This window comes from Fukomys damarensis, unplaced genomic scaffold (genome assembly GCF_012274545.1).
Source record: "Fukomys damarensis isolate Sample0158 unplaced genomic scaffold, DMR_v1.0_HiC HiC_scaffold_15, whole genome shotgun sequence".
In the NCBI taxonomy this organism is placed as follows: domain Eukaryota; kingdom Metazoa; phylum Chordata; class Mammalia; order Rodentia; family Bathyergidae; genus Fukomys; species Fukomys damarensis.
Genome location: NW_022900927.1, coordinates 47,892,948 through 47,908,289, shown reverse-complemented (window position 1 = coordinate 47,908,289; position 15,342 = coordinate 47,892,948). Strand labels below are relative to the sequence as shown.

The following is a 15,342-nucleotide window of genomic DNA, read 5'->3' as shown; positions in this document are numbered from 1 at the left end:
TATGTGTGTGTGTATTTATATATGTAAATATATATATATTAAGAATTCTTCACTGAGTGTCTGTGTTTGTAATGAAATAAAGTATTATAATAAAACACGGATAGAAAATTATATTTCTTCATTTACCTGAGAAATGTGATTTAGAGACATTCTTTGTAACATAAACTGCAAAATATTTTAACATACTAAATTCAGTATCTATTACTAATGTATTTGCTCACTTTATGGTAGTAACTTTTAAAACAATTTTTTAAAAAACTTCTAACAGAAACATGATTTTGTTAGTCTCTGTCTTTGTTGTAAAGTAGAATGGTTTAAAAATCGGTTTCATGATAATATTTTATATTCTACTTATATATTTATAACATATTTATATGTTATAGAAATCTATTCATAACATTTATATATTTATCTCATTTTATATTCTTAATATTACTACCATTTAGAAGATGATGCCTTTGAACTTAATAGAAATAATGAGCAAATTGAAAACTATACAAGTGACAACCTTCTCTTAATTTTAAAGGATTTCCAAAACAACCACTGTAACATTTTTCTACTAAAATGTGTTTAACCTACTCTTGTTCTACAAATAGAGTGCTCCTTCCTCCTGCCACCAATGCCTGTAACATCTACATGCATTTCATTCTCACATCACAACGCATGCTCTTTCATGCTACGCTCACATGTGCACACACTTCCTCATGGTAGTTAAATCACACATTTTTAAAAAAGAGTTTAGGGATTCACAAAGAAAGAGTTGTGGTGATCTTCTACCAATACTTTCTTTACAGAGGATTTTCAAAATTCAAAAAGTTGATATGGATTTTTCCTTATTAACAGAATACTTACATTTATTGATTAGTCTGTATAATTCCAATACTTACTATGTAAATTTATTAGCACATCCTCACTAAGTAATTTATCAAATTTTAATATGATCTTTAAAAAAAATCATTGTCTACAGAAGCAGTTTAATTTTTTTAAATTACATACTTTTCTAGCACGTCCTTTCCTGTGAAATCCAGGAAGATGAAATACTAATATGAATCATATGTTTACTATCTTTCAAATATTTTTAAGGGTTAGCTAACTTCAGGTCCCGATAACTTCTAGTTACTACATCAGTAAATGTTTTACAAGAAGAAAAATATATCCCTGAATAGTGAGTTAACTACCAGTGACTAACATACAAAGGCTTTTTATGCCTGGAAAAAAAAAAAAACTCAAAGTGAATAAACACTGAAAAGATCAATTAGAGAATATTTTAGGAACTACTTGAGATCACAGTACACGTCATCAGTATCAGCATATTTAGTCTAATTTTCATCAGAAATATTTAAAATAATATAAAAAGTCTAAAGATTTTAAAAATCAACATGTTTCAAACATTCCCAAAATATATTCTTTCAGTATCTTATAAAATTGAAGTAATTAGAAGCTATTCATTTATTCCAAAAGTATCATATATTAAATACAGATTGTCACTTTGATTTTTGAAAAAAATTTCATACTAGAAATGTGTATAAGCACTTAGAACAGGAAGAGTGTGCTTTTTCATTTAAAAAATCACTATTAGAAATAAGTCACTTGAAATTGATAATCTAAGAAGAAACTGCTTAGCAGAAAAATATAATTATATATCTATTAGTGCAAATGTCATTGTTTCATGAGAAGTAGTATTGGAAAAAATTTTAAAACATAAATATGCTAAAATTTTTATTATTCAAGTAGTATTTGAAAAATGCTCCAGGTTAAAGATGCAAGTAATTACTGTAAGAGCGATTTTTTTCTTTTCCTTTAGTGTTGAATGCATTGTTACATTTTACAGTAATAATGATCATTAAAAACTATGATTTATGGAAAATATCACTATTTAGTCTTTAAAATAAATCTTTCCATTCAGCTCATTCAAGGAAGAAATTGAATAATAACACCTACTATTGCTACTTAATTATTATCAAATAATAATGTTTGTATGGAACATTTTCCAGGCATGTGTTATACTATTTTCATATATTTTAATGTACTCCTAGTAGCTTTTGCTGATTCATCAGTATCTTATTCATTTTTAATTAACATAATTACCCTATTTAAACAAGTTCTCAATTATTGGAAAAAATATAAATTGTAAATTCATGAATGTGGAGTTTTCCATCTGCATCTAAAACTTATAAATCAAATAAGTAATTTAATTTGCACAGAACATTTTAAATCAGATTTCTACTTTGTTCAATACTCATATACCAGTTTTGCATTTATTCTTAAAATCCTAAATAAAGCTATTGATCAATTTAGTTTTAATTTAACTAATGATAAAGCTGAAAAGTTATTGTCTTGGCTTTTAGAATCAACTGCCAGTTTACACAAAATTTTGCCTAATTTTACTGTGCATGATTTATGACCAAAAAGAAATATAGAATCATGAGGTTTCACATTTGAGACCAGCCTGAGCAACACAGTAAAACCCCATATCAAAAAGTAAATATAAATATAAAAATAAATATGCCATGCATAAAATTCTGTATTAAGTATAACATGAGGTTTAACTTGAAGAGAGTATGAATTGCATATTTTAACCCACATATCTACTCACATAGACCTGCTAGAATTGGATGACTTGTTTAGCCAAATGTTTTTTCTCTATTTTCATATGAAATTGTTTTTAAATATACAAATTAACCCTGGCACACTATGGTAATTTCTTTTTATATTCTTCTTATTTATTTTGGTAATCTATTCAATTTATTGGTTTACTATCCTCTTGAAACATTAACATTAATTAATAAAACATTAATTAAGACAAATTTAGCTAAATTCAATGCTTTAACAGTGGCTACCTATTAAAACAAACAAGAAAAAAAGCTGTTATTGTGTATAATCATTAAATCAGAACATCATTTTTAATAAATTTAATTATTTCATAATCTAAAAGATGAATGTACTTCACTGATTCGGAATGACCTTTAATCTCTTAAGGTTTTTATACTTTCAACAAAATTAAAATTAGTGAACTTTTTAATTGAATACAAAATTTAATATTTCAACAAATTTTTTTAAAAAGTTGTTCATTATAGCTAAGTACCCTCTCAGTAGACACTAAAAATGCCTCACAGTATATATTTTTCACATGCCTTTATAGTTTATATATTTATAAAAAATGTATATTTTTTTACATTTAATTAGCAGGTTTAAGTAATACTTTTAAAAGTTCCTATTCACTATTAGTGAGAAATTGAGCAATATCAATATGACCTGTTGCTCTAAGAGTGGCCACTCATTGAAAGAGAAATTTTACTGTATTATTATGTGATCATCCATTGGTTGTTTCATAGACCTACGAATATTCATCAATGTATCATATCAATTGCAACTATATTTTTAACATTTTTAATGATATGGTTTTATTTGTTTAGTTTTAATATTTGGGAAAAAATAAAAATAACTGGAAAAGTGCTATTTTCTCCAAATGTAAAAACTGCTCCAGATGACCTTACATTGCTACACTGACTGAAAGTAGCAAGTGCCATATTCCTTATTTAGTTTAAATGCAGAGGCAAATTTTAGCATTAGTACAGATATCAGTAATAGAAGAAAGGATGAAACATATCTTCAAAATCATTATTAAATAGAAAATTTAGAATTTCATTTTAGAAATTTATATAATTTTCTAAATAGTTTATTAAATTTTAAATGTTACATAACTTTAAGCTGTATTTTAAATTATCTTGATGACTACAAGTTACCTATAACTTGAATCCATCTCTCGATATGTTGATATTGTGTGGGTTTCATTGCACATTTTGTAAACATTGATTTAGTGGTGATTAGTACTACATACTAAGTAAAACCTTTTACTTGTGGGGAGAACTTATTTAGGACAGAAAAATCTTCAACACTTTTCCCAAACCTTTTAGCAAAACTTTTTTTTTCTTTTCATGATGAAATAATTCTGGTGAATAGAAAATACACTGAAACTCCTGATATTACTGTGTTTGGTTGTACTAATTTAAGGTGTAAAATATATTTAACTGTATTTAATCATTCTCTAGATCCTTAGTGAAATTTATATGTAGACTGGATTTATTTAAGTGCTACTGTATAAAGGAACACTCAAAACCACTTATCTTAGAAAAGCAGGACTTTAGAACAATTAATGATGACTAATGGATGTGATATAATCACTACCATTTATGGAAAATCATTAAAGACTTTGGATAAACTATCTTACTCAATACTCACAAATTTCATATGAGCTTTTTTCTGTATTTTATAAATACAGAAATTCATTTGGCAAAGATCTAAAGATATTAAGTGGCAAAGTCAACATTTGAATTCATGACTCCTTGACTGTGAAACTCACTGTGTTACATTAATCCCTTCCTCGCAAATCTCCTCAAATCTCAGGATTATGAATCCCACAGATATAAATCCCACCGATTATAAACACAGGAGTTTCTATTTAGAAATTAGTTGAATCCTCACAGTAGGAGAAATATTATTATCATCATCAGTAGCAGCAGCATCTACATTATCAACACCTCCAATGCCACTACCAACAACAGCTCCATTTCCCAAAGAAAGTATCTGAAGAGTAATGAAACAAGGGGCTAAGACAGTAACCTACCTAGTACATAATATTGTTAATGCAAATAAGGCTAATGCATATAATCCAAACCAAACCTAACAGCATGGAAATGATATTCCTTCAAAGAATGAAGACTGGTTATAATCCTCTATGAAATACTTATACCCTAACAGAAAGTATTTTATTCACCACAAAATATTTTAAATGCTTTGATTTTGATGTTATATAGACTGTTGACATGTTCTTGCTTGCTGCTTAAATTCAAGACTAACATTATTTAGATCTCTGGTTTGTTGGGTCTATTTTGCACCTAGAAGTGTTTGCAGAACTTATTAAAAATATTACCTACTTTGTAACTTATTTGCAAAACAGGAGATTTTGTCTAGATCATTCATGTATCTCCCATAGCTAAACCAATACCTACCATGTACTGCTGCTGCAAGAAAAAGTTAAACTGAAAAGAGCAATTAAACCTTTACAGTCTATCATAAATAAACTGAGAAAAACTTAATTGCATAAGACCACAGAGCTAGCGACTAGCGGGAATGTAGAAAGAAGTTGTTTTATTAAAAATTAGCTATTTTTGTTTTATAATGTAGTGGTAAAGAAATAGTAAAGTAAATCAGTACTCTTATTCCTATTTGTTTAGAGTTTATGTAGCTTGTCTAATATATTAGTGATCAAAATGTAACTAATAAATAGACCATATTTTTAATACTTTTCATTGTACATAGGGTGCAGACCTTTATAAAATCCACTACAATCTCAGGGAGAAAGTGATTCTCTGACTGAGGATTCAGAAGTTTCAATGAGGAAATATGGTTTAGGTGAGGGGAAGGGAATTCAAGATTGAGGAAAGATATTTGGCACAATGAGCATGCTATTTAAGTCATGTCTTGAACAACAATGAATTTTTTTAAAAAATCACAATATTGCCAAATTGCAAGCGATATTGTAGACCAAAGAACAAGACATTTTTTCAAAGTATCTAAAAGATATTTTCAATGTATCAAAATACAGTATTTTAAATATGTTACTGAGTACAATCACACACGTCTCATTTTCTTATTTATTTGCTATTAAAGGTGAAAGGGTTCAAGAAAAATACCCTGTTAACACTCTAAAAGATGTTGACACTCTGAATATTTGATATTATTGTATAAATTTTAAATAGAAAAAAATGTCAGGTTTTCTAAAGTGATATAATGTTTAGGGCCAAAATTGAACTATTTCATGAAGTGATACATTAAAGCCATAATAATGCATAAAGATACCTAGACTCCTGAACTCAGAAAACCTAAACTCAAAATTAACAAGCTTAATACCTTTAAGGAGGAAGAACATTGCCTATCCAGCTTAAAGTAAGCCCCCTGTTGTTAGTTATTATTTTTACAGTTATGGCTGTTGTTATTTCAATGTAATGAAAACCATTTGAAATAAAATATTTAAAACATTTTATTAAGCATTAATTACCATTCATAAACAAACATATTTTATGTTATATATAGATACCTTTATGCTAGGTACAGTAATTATCCACACTGAGCAGACTTGAGGAGAACATTTTCTAAATCATCTCTGTGTTTCATGTATTTCTGTATATGTTTTTGCTTTCCTGCCAAACTGTTAATTCCTTATTTCTGTTCTGCCTCCAACATTTTCTAGTTTCCAACTTTTCTGTAGTTAATATTTTTTTCTCTAATTAGTAACAGTAATCCAATTCAATGTCTTACTGCATTGAGTTGTTGGGATTCTATTTCAGTTCCTATTCCTCCCTTTATAAATTGCTATTTTGAAGCCACATGATAAAAAGCACTTCCTTTAGGCTGAAGCGTGAGAGACATGATCCTGAGAGAATTTTTTTTTCCAAGAAAACCAGAAAAGTCTACCATGTATTTTCAAATTGAAATAGAATTTTTCCCTGGCATTAACTAATACCTACAGTGAGGAGTTGGCCGTACTTATTTCAGGATTGTTGCCAACCAAGTGTTAAATGACTTACCAATACAGACAAGACTATGGACTTTACAGATTTTTTTTTTATTCTTCATAAGGTTCATTGTCCAAATAAATTCAACATAGTCTCTCTATATTCTTTCTCTTTGGTATAACCAATAACATAAAGTATGAAGAAGTCACAGGGAGAATTAAAGTAAAATTCTCATAATTTGAGGACATAAATTCTTTAATAATCCATTGTTGGCATGAAAAATAAAATATATAATTTTATGCACCATTTCCTGTCATCTTGGCTGTTAGTTTACCTCATTTGCAAAAGTGATACATAAAACTGTGATGCACAATAACACAATAGCAAAATAATCCTAGGAAGAAAGGAGATCACTAGTCAGCATATATTATGCCCATTTTAGATTTTAATTGATGTCAGATCCTGTTCTAAATGTTTTATAAAACACTGAAGAAAAAATTGGAGTCAGAGATAAAGCCCAGGAACACAGAAGTAGAAAAAGAAACAGTTTAAAAAGAAAGGAATGAAGACTGAAAAAAAGAGATGCCAAAATACATATTATAGTTAATAAACTTATTACTCAGTGTTGAAAGTTTGTCTGAAAAGAGTTCATAATTTGTTGACTTACATTCCTAAAGATATCCAGTCAGTAGCTCCAAATTATATGACATATCTAGCATCTCAAGTATTTTTTGTTTGTTTGTTTGTTTGTTTCACTGGTTGCCAATACAATTCCTCCTCTCTGAACTGAAGTGGAGATTTGAACAATGCAATCAAGCTTTAGACTTCTTTGGTATTAATCTATTAATCATTCATACATTTCATTATACTCATTAGGAGAGAGAGTCTATGGTATAGATTAAGATAGTCAGGCTGGGACTTCATCACTAATACGTAAATGTTTCCCTTGAATATACCTCAGAGTCCTCATCTGAGAAATAGAGATAATTAATAACACCTACCCCATAAGGCAGTTGTGAGGGTTAAGTAAAGGTAATAGGTATAAACTCCTTAAAACAATGACTGGAAGTAAAGTAAGGGTAACAGTAGTGTCTATAGAACTCTACAGTCCTTGACTGCACAGAGCTGGGTGCCCAGAGAGAAAACGTTCTCATGGCATTTTGTTTAAAACTCAACTGAGACTCAGAAATACATGGTGAACAAAATTCTTGAGCCCTATGACACTAAGTAAACAGAAGTATACTAATATTTTTAATAGGAGAAAACAAGCCAACTGCTTTAAAATAAATTGTAAAACAGAAACGAGATATTTCTTGTGACAGACATAGGACATTTATTCAAATGGTTTTCATAATATTTGTCTTCTAGTAAACTACTGTGGAAAGGCATAGCTGTAACATCCCTATATACACTGCCTTAAGGAGACACTGCTGTGACCATGGACCAATTCTGTAACTCAGATGGGCTGTTTTCCTAAAATTTTAAATGAGAGAGTTGAACAAGTACTTTCTAATATTTTTTTAAGTACAATTAAAGGAATCAATTTGATGAATTTATTTAGAAGACTGCTGCTCTCAATATAAGTTTTTAAGGAAAAATAAGATCGAAGGACACAAAGAAAGCATAAAATTAAAGGACTGAATTCATATTCATAGAGTTTGAATTTACAGTTGAAGGAGTGAATATCCTTGTTTGGGGCTGGCGTGAACTAGTTAGTGAACTATCAAGGCATTTGTCCAGCGTATATGTTTCCTATGTGTATTTGTAGCAGTCTCTCAATGCATATTATTAAGTAATACAAAAGGAAATAATGAATGGCTGTCCTTATAATTTTAATATTCTTCATCTTGTATCAAAAATACAGTTCTAAATAACATTATTCAGTAACAGAAAAAAAGTAACATGAAATATATTAGAAAGATGAAACACACACATTAGAAATAACATTAAAAATACACTAAACATAAAATATAACTAAAAGGAAAAATGAAAAGAAAATTATGAATATTTTCTGGAATGAGGCAAGGGAGACCCCTTTTGAAGAAGAGTGTCACTTTTGCATAGTTAATTTTTTAAAATTATGACTATGAGTCAAAAATGATTAAATGTCCTTGATGCAAAGGGCAACGCCAAATTTGAAAAAAGAAAAAAAAAAGGAATATGAAATGATGCATAGGAGAATTGAGGGCTTAAAAGGCCACCTTTAATATCAGACTTTGAAGGTGGTTAATGAAATGGTAGTTACAAGAGATTGCATGAAAACAATGCTTTTTCATTTATAAGTTAACAAAGAAGAGAGCCTGCATATTATAATGCAGAGTAAAATTAAAAGACTGTTATCATTAAGTGATGCTATTTCTTTTATTATGTATATTTTACTATGTATCTTTTATTATGCATCACAAACTCCAAAAGGCAAAAACTACGCAATATTTTTAAGAGAAAGACTGAAAGAAAATAACCACAAAATAAATCATATGGTAAAATCAAAATGTGACAAACATGGAAAAAGTCATCTAGAGGTTAAAATTTCATTTTTGACCATTATATAAGGTACAATGAATCCTGTGTTCCCTCTGAAGAATACACAAACCACATCTATTTTTCTGAATCAGCACCCTGTGTAGTTTACCATACCTGTGGGTAGCTGTCAGTCCTTGGCAAAACTGATATATCATAGGTGGCTGCAAAGTGGCTTTTAGCTTGTTGTATTTGGCCATAACGTTCTCTTTTTCTCCACTTGGCCCTTCGATTTTGAAACCACACCTAATTTTTCAAAAAAAAAAAATAGAATCTTAACTGAGGAATATTTGATAAAGCAAATTTAATGTTAAAAGATTTCAAACCAGAGTGAAAAACCAGGTCAATAAATTACTTATAAAATTATTAATTTCTTTATGTCAGAAAATGATCCACAAGTTTTACTTTCTCTAGTACTCTGATACGATGTGGTAAGTCCATGAGCAATAGAATTTTACAGGAGAAGCTGAGAGACAAATTTATTTGATATGTCAGTGCCTCTCATTTGTAGAAAATAAAAGATAATTAAGCTATACAATCTTAATGTTATTTATATCCCCACATTATCGTGCATAATCTTCCTCCAAGAGAATGCTGCAGATCTTGGAGACAACTATAACTTTTTAGTGTAGGGTTATGACATAACAGGAATGAAGCCAACCTATGATCAAATTAATATGAGTTCATTTAAAAATGATCTTTTAAATATGTCAGAAACTGAAGACTCTCCTAGGTTGTACTTTAGATAAATTATGCATAAGGATTGCATCTAAATCATATGGGTGGCAGTGGTGGAAGTATTTTAATTATTTAGAAGTAGAAAAAATTAAATATTGAATTGTACATGGTAAGGATTATATAAGATGTGGTTTTAAAATGTATAAATATACTTATTATATAAACAGTATGGTTTACTTTGTCTTGCAGAAAATGCTCAGATATTGTCAGTAATTTCTTTAATTTGAAACATTTACAGGTAATATAGATAACACAATAAGTAGGACATGTAAATCCAAGGGTTAAGAATGCTTTTGAGGTAGTGTGGCCTTTTCCATGTCACTAAATGTTTTTCCATAATTTCTCTAATTATGTTCCTCAAATATTGATTCTAAGTACCATCTTCTCAAAGGATTCATTAATTTAAACTGCTACTACTCCAAAATTTTATTTTTAATATTAGAATGTAGTGAAGCGAGATAAAGAAAATTATAACCTATATGGAAACATGGAAATGTAGAATTATACTGTAAAGCAGCTCTCAGGAATCCCTTTTGTCTTCTTTATACAACTAGGCGAAAATATGTTTAGGAAAGAAATTAGAAGTCAATGATAAAAATTTAAGTTGTAAAAAAGTCTCTCATTAAAATTTATTTGAAATTTTACATATCTTTAATACTCAATCGTAATATTCTCTATATTTCTATACCTTCACAAATTTGTCTGCTGAATAATACTCAGTTTAGTGTTGTTTAAAAATATATTTCAATTGTCAGATGCCACTTGAAGAGTTTTCATCAATTAAAACAAGACAAAAGCTACCTGTTTAGAATGTCTTCACAGCACACTTCTGATAATATTACCCATTATACCCAAAGCTTGAGATTAAAAACAAAACCAAAACCAAAAGTTTTTATTTTCATTTTTTACTGTATCTACAGATAGGCACCAAGAAATACAAAGAAATATTAATGAGGTTTTGGGGTTCCTCCCCCATTGAAAAAAAGACCTAGACCATCTTCTTAAGTGGGTACCAATTACCACTCTCATGTGAGAAGCAGGAAGAACAATCTGGGTAAATTAGGTTCAGGTTGCTCTCTGTACATGTTTTCAGACAAATATAATCAGGACTTAAGAAGAAAACATGCATAGTACACAGCTGATCACTCCATGTGTAAACATATTTTTCTATGGTTTGAAGTATAACTAATTTAAATATGGACATAAAACACATATGCGGGACTGATGTTAGTACATGACAATTCTAAAATTCTTCGTTAGCACAAACTTTCTATATATTTACTTCCTGAACTAAGATAAAATAGCCATTTGTGTCCATAAACTCAAGCAAAAATCTGCTGCTTGTTATCCCTGCACCACCAGATGTTGTCTTTAACGATGTACAAGACTTACAATGCCTTAATTTTAAGAAGCAATACTTACTCCATTAAGAACAAAATATTTCCCTACCTATTCATTTCTGAGAATAGCAAAATTCAGTATTTTCCTAAAGTAGCAAAAAAACATGCAAAGAAAAAAGCCACTTTTCCTGAAATAATGTTGAAGTTGAAACTCTTATTAATTGGGAACTAATAAAGTATAATTTCAGTATATCAAATCTAGTCAAAATAAAATACACGTAAGAGGAAGAATTTTACTTCATATAATTTTTGGTTCTCATATTATTTTAAAACTTTAAACACATTAAATCATCAGAATTTGATAATTTAAATAATTTTACAAAATAATTGAGAAGTACATACAAAAATTTCTTTAAATATATTTTACTATGTAAAAACTATGTAATTACCTAGATTTTTTTGAACTAACGAGGTATTGATAATTGCTAGGGCTAGAAAATTATAATGAACTATTGGATGTTTCTTTAATTATATTAGCAAAAATATTGTATGGTAAGCATAACAATTGGCAATGACATCGGTTCATTTTTAAATTTTTATCATAATTCAACCTACATGAAATTATGGATTTATATGCATTATTCAAATAATTTACACAAACCTTGGCATATAATCTAAAAAGAATTTCAGTGGCTGATAAAACAGAGAAAGAAAATGAAATACATTCATCATCTGATGAATAGCTATACTTCTGCTTTTCATCCTTTGAAAAGTACTTAAAACCATCATATTCTGTTCACCCTAAATGGCTTAATTTTTATGCCTATGTCATTGCTTGTGTCCATATGCTTTGTGTATGCTGTCAAAACTTTTCCAAGTAAAAAGGAAGTATAATGGATCTGCATGCATATATATTACATTGTTCTATGTCATCAGCTCCAGAATCAGTTTATTTCTAAGGCAACAAAATATGATGGTTCAATTATTCCTCTTTTCACCTCAGCCCACCACAAGGCCTCCATTCAACTCCTACCTGGACCCTGGCCTCAGTGAGCTCTGTTCTCAGAGCAAGCTGTTCTCTGACATAGACGTCGGGGTAATGGGTTTTCTGAAAGACCTTCTCTAGTTCTTCCAGCTGCAAACTGGTGAAGGTGGTTCGGTGTCTCCGCTTCTTACTGCTGGATACATTGCTGTCACATTTATCCCCAAGTTCATCCATTTCTCCCTTCTCTGGCATTCCCTTCCCGGGAGACATCCGGAGACTGTTGCAGTTGTCCATGGCTCTGTTCAGTTCAGTGTGAAGCGGTTGTCCTTCTACTTTGGTGATCCCATAGTTCACTGCACCCAGAAGGGGAAAATAGCAATGCTCAAGATTGTGACAGACATCTCCATGAAGGAATTAAATTGAAGCAAATTAGAGCATCCAGAAATAATTCTTGAAATGGTTTGTTGTGATGATTAATTTGATCATCACGTTATGTGCAATTATGAATTCACTGAGAAACAGGTTTAAAAATCATTTTTGAATATGTACATGGCACTCATAAGTTGCCAAAATCCACAGTCCTATTTTAGAGGGCTAATGTAATATTTAGATGCACAATATACAATCAAATTAATATAGTCAAACTAACAGATGCTCTGGATATAAAAACAAAAACTTGAGTAACCATAATTTTTGAAAAGTGAATCAGACTTAATAGTATGCCATACATTTATTCACAAAAGAAAAAATAAGCTACTGTATGACTCAAAATTTTTTAATTTTAAGTAACACCTATACACGTATGCTAACATCTAAAAGTTATCTTCTCCCTCCCCACAATATCGATGGACTATAGTCGTAAATGAGTCATTATTTCTACTATATATTAAGTATTTTAACTGAATATTCATGGTTGACTGTAAAATTCTTTCAAAACATGATTTACCAAATTGAAAAATGAATTTATTCTGCGCTTTTGGAATGTTTCATATAAAACAGAGTACAATTTAAGAAAACATCTTTATATTAAAAGCTCATGTTTCAGTTCCCTGTTAAAAATTGCGTATTTCCGTGTAACTCATGATCTAAGTTTTAGGACAGAAAATTGTAACGTTTCCTTTTGGAACACAAAGAAATTACAAAGGATGGCATCTGTTCCTCAGTTGAGAGGTGTTTTAATTTCAGTAATTTCCTCCAGATTTTATTGCATGCTTGCAACATGATATAAAACAAAAATATATCACATAATGCCACGTACACAAATACTCCGAATGCACACAGTGAAATGGGAGGCATTTTCTGGTTTAAAAAGAAAAGTCAATCGTCCGGAATAATTATTTCCAAAGAACGATTGATTTTTTTTTTCTCATTAGTTTTTGTTCTTCAATTATTCTCATAGTAACAACCGCTTTAACTGTTAAATGCATTCGACTTTAATACCGGTACAACTGAAATCCCTGCTCGCCTTCATGCAAAGGGAGATGCGATGTAAAATTAAGCGTAAAGAAGGGCCACCGCCCATGAACAATTCGGTTTTGTCTCAGCGGGCAGAGTTAAACGGGAACTTCGGCGATTAGGCATGGGGGAGGGGAGCAGCGGAGGGCTGAGGGCGTTTCAGGAGAAAGCGGGGCTCTTTCATAAATTAGGAGACGGCCGCAAGTGTACATCTCACTCAGTCTCTCCCTGCTAAAATTTATCCTAATAGTGAGTATATGTTTAAAAGTTAATAAAATGTAATAATCTCCCCTTTCCCTTCTCATCTGGATTCCCGACAATTAAAACATAAAACCGAGGCCACCTCGTAGTTAACACAGGACATCACAAAACATGAAAGTCCTGTCAAATCCAACAACTCAACTGCAGATATGTCTGATAGTTCCAAAGATACAGATGCTGATATCTCCATACCGCCAGAAAGCAAAAAGTTTATTCTACTGAGAAACTAACTTTCGCGACGTTCTAAGCAAATAATTGAAACGATTTGATGTTTTGCTCTATCGCTACGTCTTCATTTTTTACCCCTAAGAGTCAAAAGCAACCTGCAACAAGAATAAAGTGAAATAAGAGATTTATTTAAAGCGTGTGCAAAGAGTACGTAGATCATGAGCCCCCACAAGCTGGCATCTAGCTGGATTTCTGAACTTTCCTTAAAACTGTGGGCGGAGGCTTGTTGTAAATATTTCACACTTAATTCGTTTGTTGTTTTAGAACTGCCCGCTCCTCACGACTTAACTGTGGAATATATACAATGATAAGGAAAAGCCCTTTTGGAACTGTAAACGTCCTTTAGCTGTCGCGATCTGAAATAATAGCTCTGTATTGGGTTACGAGATAGAAAAGATAGATGGTTTGTTTTGATAACATTTTGACTTCGAGATACTTGGGCGTTCAGAGTTAAAGACTTCACCCAGAAGCATTCCGAAAAAGGCTTCTTGGGTGACCTTTACGGCCAGGTCAAAAAAATTAGATAATGCAGATCCCAAGAGTGGGTAACTGTGTCCGAGATTCTTCTCTCTGCCCGAAGCTACTAAATCGCTGTTTACCAAAATTTTACGTGTTTTATTTTTAAAGCCAAAAAAAAAAAAAAAAACAAAGGCAGAAATCACAAAATCGCACAGGCTACTAGCCTAGCAGCACTCTTCACAACGAAAATTGTCGCGACACCTTGAGCAAAAGTTTTGGGGTTTTTTTTGTTTGTTTGTTTGCTTTTTTGGTTATTCACCTAAAGGAGCGCGGAGGTTTCTTTTCCTCACTGTCGTGGGGGACGCCCCCTAACCAGCAAGGATCCAGGTCAGCTCCTCCCGCCCCAGCAGCGGGCTCGGCTCTCCGAGCCCCAGCGCTACCTCGACTCCAGGCTCCTTAGCGCCCGTAGCGGTTACCTCGGGGATCCGGTCCGAGAATCGCGGCCCTCGCTGCGGATCTTGCCCGATCACGGAGTGAGAATCCCGCCGAGGCAACCTGGGTCCGGGTCCTTCCTTTCTCCCCCAAAGCTGGCTTCAGCGGAAATCCCGCTTCCGCTGCTGTCCTGACAGGGCGAGGTCCTCTCCAGGCGCACGTGATGCTCGGCTCGGGGCAGGGGCCCGAAGGCCTGCACGCATTTGCCGGCCGGCGCTTTGCCGTAAAAGGACTCATTGTCCAGCGTCTCCATAACGTGCTCCAGCGTGCCTCCTGAGCCCATGTAAAAGTCACTGTTTTTACTTGGCAGGCTCTTCAGGGCGAACTTCTCGCTGAGAAACTCCAT

The 15,342-nt window shown here is 31.7% G+C and overlaps 1 protein-coding gene across 1 annotated transcript in view; it reads right to left on the bottom strand.

Moving 5' to 3' along the window:
* Positions 1-15,342, bottom strand: part of Alx1 (ALX homeobox 1) — a 21,225-nt gene extending 5,883 nt beyond the window's left edge. Inside the window, exons 1-3 of the mRNA XM_010610232.1 lie at positions 15,117-15,342; positions 12,150-12,454; positions 9,156-9,284 (exon numbers count right to left, since the gene is read on the bottom strand). Of these exons, the coding sequence (XP_010608534.1) occupies positions 9,156-9,284; positions 12,150-12,454; positions 15,117-15,342 (660 nt within the window). The remainder of the gene's footprint in view (positions 1-9,155; positions 9,285-12,149; positions 12,455-15,116) is intronic.